This window comes from Gadus chalcogrammus, chromosome 7 (genome assembly GCF_026213295.1).
Source record: "Gadus chalcogrammus isolate NIFS_2021 chromosome 7, NIFS_Gcha_1.0, whole genome shotgun sequence".
In the NCBI taxonomy this organism is placed as follows: Eukaryota; Metazoa; Chordata; class Actinopteri; order Gadiformes; family Gadidae; genus Gadus; species Gadus chalcogrammus.
Genome location: NC_079418.1, coordinates 25,566,303 through 25,571,302, shown reverse-complemented (window position 1 = coordinate 25,571,302; position 5,000 = coordinate 25,566,303). Strand labels below are relative to the sequence as shown.

At 45.2% G+C, this 5,000-nt stretch overlaps 2 protein-coding genes across 3 annotated transcripts in view; one reads left to right on the top strand and one right to left on the bottom strand.

The window, feature by feature from the left end:
- LOC130385249 (glutamate receptor 4) overlaps nucleotides 1-5,000 on the bottom strand; it is a 1,260,456-nt gene that overhangs the window by 843,515 nt on the left and 411,941 nt on the right. The window lies entirely within an intron of this gene.
- LOC130385248 (short transient receptor potential channel 6-like) overlaps nucleotides 1-5,000 on the top strand; it is a 13,401-nt gene that overhangs the window by 983 nt on the left and 7,418 nt on the right. Inside the window, exons 2-5 of the mRNA XM_056593668.1 lie at nucleotides 1,516-1,859; nucleotides 2,383-2,515; nucleotides 3,277-3,577; nucleotides 4,325-4,510. Of these exons, the coding sequence (XP_056449643.1) occupies nucleotides 1,516-1,859; nucleotides 2,383-2,515; nucleotides 3,277-3,577; nucleotides 4,325-4,510 (964 nt within the window). The remainder of the gene's footprint in view (nucleotides 1-1,515; nucleotides 1,860-2,382; nucleotides 2,516-3,276; nucleotides 3,578-4,324; nucleotides 4,511-5,000) is intronic.

Here is a 5,000-nt window from a genome sequence, read left to right as displayed (position 1 = left end):
TGCATGGAGTTATGTTTGATTTAGACTATTTTGTACGATTAATCATTTAATGTCTTAGAAACTGGTAAATAAGTTTCTCAATAAGATTTAGTGCCTTGTGCTGTAGGAATATTGTGCCTGGTTTTAGTGTTAAATATGAAAATAATAATCATTTTAACAACAAGACAATGATAAATTATTATTGTGTAGTGTAAAAAATATTATTATTATTATTATTAGTTGTATTGTTTTTAAAAATACAATATGAATAACAATCATTTTACTAATACGACTAATAATGATACATTTGATTTATATAGGCCCTATATAAATCAAATGTATCATTATTATTTGTATTAGTAATATGATTATTATTATTTAAAGGCCCTGTATTATAGGGCCTTTCAATATTCCAAAGGAATTTAACAAGCGATTAAGAATGCTGTTTACCCAAAAGAATGATTCGGAAATAGAATGAGAATACAAATCAGTTTTCAAACATCATACTTAATAAGTTAATATTAAACTAAATAAAAAAAGTTGAATATTGAGTTTGTAAAGGACAAGGTAAATTATTATTTGTCAAACACTAAAATACTATACGTAAGAAGTCAAGGTAACTTGACCCCCATTTGACCTCATTTATTTATTTATTTTTTTACTAATTTACAGTTTACACAGAAACGGTTGGGATTTGATCTTCGAGTGATGTGAGCTTTCTTTTCACCAGACATCAAACACTGAAATAAGTGGCAGAGACGCAGAAGGTTCCTGCAGTCTGGTGATCCGTGTCAAAAATATTTAGGAGTTGCACATAAACGCAAACAAAATTGCGCAAACCTTAATTTACGAAAGATCTGACGTTTTAAGACATCCTTTACATGAAAGGTATATTGTATAAAACTATATTCCCATAATTTTGAGCCTAAGGGACTACTATTTTTTTAATTGGTCCTGTATTGAGTGAGAACACTGCAACCATAACCCCTGAAAGTGCTTTAAACATTTGGGGTGCAGGGCCCCGTCAGTGTACTGTACACAGGGCCCCCAAAGTGCTTGTTTTGGCCACATAGAAGGGATCCATACACTGAAATATAACTCCTTTCTTGACCCTGATCCTGTCTGTTTCTCATTGTGTGTAACCAAGGCCCGCTCAAATAGAAGGTGAGCGAGTCAAGGGGGGCCGGCCAGGGTTTGCGTGTTGGATGACAGAAAGCGTAGTTTAGTGTCAAGTAAAATAACTGGGCGAAGAAGTGTTGAGAACAAACAGAGAGGATCAAGAAAAAAATAAAGAATACATTAGTATTTCTCCGTAGGGATCCTTTACATGTCAGTGCATGTCAGTGGCAAAAATAAACACTTTTAGAGGACATAAATTAAAGGGGCTCTATGGCCGAAAAGTACAACATTGGAGGCTGTTTCACAGATTACGGTGGTGTGTTTCTGCTCAATACCAGTGTAGAAACTGTGGGGACCTCCTGTCAAACTCTCCCAGAGGGGTCCTTTAATGACCTCGTCCCTCCCATTGACTGACAGCCCCAGCGACGGCGTCGGTAGGGGTGGCGAGGGGCCATCAGCGGCCCGGCTGAACGCCTTCAAGCGGCGGCAGGTCCTGCGAGGCCCCGCCTCCATGTTCTGCGCCCCACTCTCGGTCCCCTCGGACGCCGAGCAGCACTTCCTGGAGGCCGCAGAGTACGGCAACATTCCCGAGGTGCGGCGCATGCTGCTGCGCTCGCCCAGCCTCAACGTGAATGCCGTGGACTACATGGGCCAGAATGCATTGCAGCTGGCCGTGGCCAACGAGCACCTGGAGGTGACCGAGCTGTTGCTAGGCAGAACGGACCTGGCACGAGTGGGTGATGCCCTTCTATTGGCCATCAGTAAGATGTGTTTGTCTGTATCAGTGTGTACACATCTGAGCACGCTCAGTTTGTCATCAAGCCACCATGTATTTTGGAGAAATCTCTAAAGATCGTATGACACATGTTAAAGAGATAAGTGTTCTCTAAGGCACTAGAACACATTGCATCTTATAGTTTATACATGTGTGTTTGTGTGTGTGTGTTTGTGTATTTTGGTCCGATAGGTAAGGGGTATCAGTGTGTGTGTGTGTGTGTGTGTGTGTGTGTGTGTGTGTGTGTGTGTGTGTTCAATGTGTGTGTGATTTGGTTGGTTACTTAAGGGGTATCTGTGTGTGTCAGAGTGCGTCAGCTAAGGGGTTTCTGTGTGTGCGTTTGGGTGGGTTAGTTAAATGGTATTTGTGCGTGTGTGTTTATGTGCGTTAGGTAAGGGGTACCTGTGTGTGTGTGTGTGTTTATGTGCGTTAGGTAAGGGGTACCTGTGTGTGTGTGTTTATGTGCGTTAGGTAAGGGGTACCTGTGTGTGTATGTTTATGTGCGTTAGGTAAGGGGTATGTTCGTATCACAGAGGCTCTACTGGCTCACCTGTCCTTCAAAGACAGTCGCCGCCTGACCGCCAGCCCGGCCCAGGCGGACATGTTGGACGACTTCTACGCGTACGATGAGGACGGGACGCGGTGAGACGGGCCGCCTCTTCTTCAAGTTAAACTTTATTTATTGCACCTTTCACAACAGGACATGAGCAATTTCCTAGTGTTTATTGTTCATAAATATTTACACGATTTGCTCAACTGTTACTGTAGTTTTTCACTGTTGGAATGTTGTTAGAATGGAATGTTACATGTAGACCACACAACCAGGACATTAGATTGGATTGGACTACATTATGTTAGAATATATTGTAATATATTTAGATTAGACTAGATTTGATTTTATTAGATTAATAGATTTGATGAGATAAAATTAGATTATATTAGATGAGATGACGTGGGTTCTATTCCGTAGAGCCCTCCATGTTTTACTGCCAAGTTTCTACTGTAGCCCAGAATTGACCAATGGCTCTATAGAGGGAGGATGCAGTTAAGTCTTTGCATCATAACCGCTATATATATATTAAGATACGACCTATGGTTTAACAGACTAGATAACTAAACACAATTTATAAATCTATCAAGGAACCTCATAACTTAACACTTGGCTACTCAATGCTGTTGTAGATGATGACATCATTTCGAGATGTATATACTAGTTTCCCCTACGTCGTGGGAGAGGGAGGGGTGAGGGGGGGTCGAGGTGAGATGGGGTCGGGGTGGGTGATACCACATGCCCCTGTTCCCACAGGATGCTCTTCCATGGATATTCTTAGAGGTCTGTAAGACAGATCAGGTTCGTCCCTGATGTGTGTGTGTGTGTGTGTGTTTGGCTCATATTCCCATAGATTTTCCCACGACGTGACACCGGTGATCCTGGCCGCCCACTGCCAGGAGTACGAGATCGTCCACACGCTGCTGGGGAAGGGGGCCACCATCGACCCCCCCCACGACTACTTCTGCTGCTGCGACTCCTGCAACTACCAGCAGCAGTACGACTCCTTCAGCCACTCACGGTCCAGGATCAACGCCTACCGCGGGCTGGCCAGCCCCGCCTACCTCTCGCTGTCCAATCAGGACCCGGTACTGGCGGCCCTGGAGCTGAGCAACGAGCTGGCCGTGCTGGCCGACATCGAGAAGGAGTTTAAGGTGAGGGTCAGGCTGGTGGGATGGTTGGGAACACACACACACACACACACACAGCACAGACACACACACGAAGCCCAGACACTCAGACATGCGTGCATGTGCACGGAGACACATGCACGCAAACACTAAAAAACCAACACACGTGCACAGAAAACCCAAACACACCCTAACCCATGGATGCAAACAACATGCATGTGAATACACACACACCCGCGCACGCGCTCAAACGCATGCAAACATAGAAGAGGAGGCAACATGGTTGGTGCACGTTGTCGTTTTCTACTCTTCATGCCATCGGGTTGACATAATGTGCAGTGGTCTGGTCCACGCTGCCTCTAAACCGACCCGCCTTTATAAGCCCAGGAAGCAGAGAGGAGCAAAGACTGGAGAGGGTTCTCAGCTGAGAGGGAGAGGAGAACACAGCACAGGCCTGGCTGGAGAACACCTTCCTCTCCATGCTCCGACTGCGCCCTGTCACTCCCTCTGGAGTAGTCCTGTAGTGCCTAACACCGGCATGCTAAGGTACCTAGAGAGAGAGAGGGTAGGCCCACCTCGGATGGTAGTGTACTTATGAAGTTAGGGTCTAAGGATGCAGGTCAGGGCAATGAGAAATAATGACAATAACGCACATTGCATTCCTGAATGGCACCACACGCACGCACGCACGCACGCACGCACGCCCGCACACACACACACACACTCGCTTAACGCCACCTCTCCTCCTCTTCTCTCACCTTGTCTCTGCAGAATGACTACCACCGCCTGTCCACGCAGTGCAAAGACTACGTGGTGGGTCTGCTGGACCTCTGTCGCAGCACCGAGGAGGTGGAGGCCATCCTGAGCGGCGAGACGCACTTTGAGGACAGCTTCGAGCCGCCCGTCCGCACCTCCCTCACCCGCCTCAAACTGGCGATTAAGTACGAGCTGAAGAAGGTTGGTGCGACGTTCGTCATGTGCTCCCGTCTGGCTGTTGCCGCCGTTCAATTTGTCGGGTGTTGGTGTTATGTCGGTCTTACATTGGTGTTTTTTGGTGTAGCATGTGGTCCTTGAGTATGCTTCCACTTTGTTGGTGTTACATTGGTCCTATGTTGGTCTTATGTTGGCGTAAAATGTTTCTTATTTAGGTGTTATGTTACCTTGGTGTTAAATTGGGGTTATGGTGGTCTGACATATGTGTTAGACCTGTGCTATGTAAGTGTTACATTTCTTGGTATATCTTTGGGTTTATGTTGCTGTCACTTTGGCATTGTGAAACCCAAGGTTAATAGAACCTTTGATACGAAACTAAGTAATAAACAAGATGTATTATGTGTGTCTCGTACGCTGATGTTATGTGTATGTCTTATGCGTCTTATTGGTCTATATTCTTATCACATTTGTCTTATGTTGGTATAATATTAGTGTTGCAACATTAACATCACAA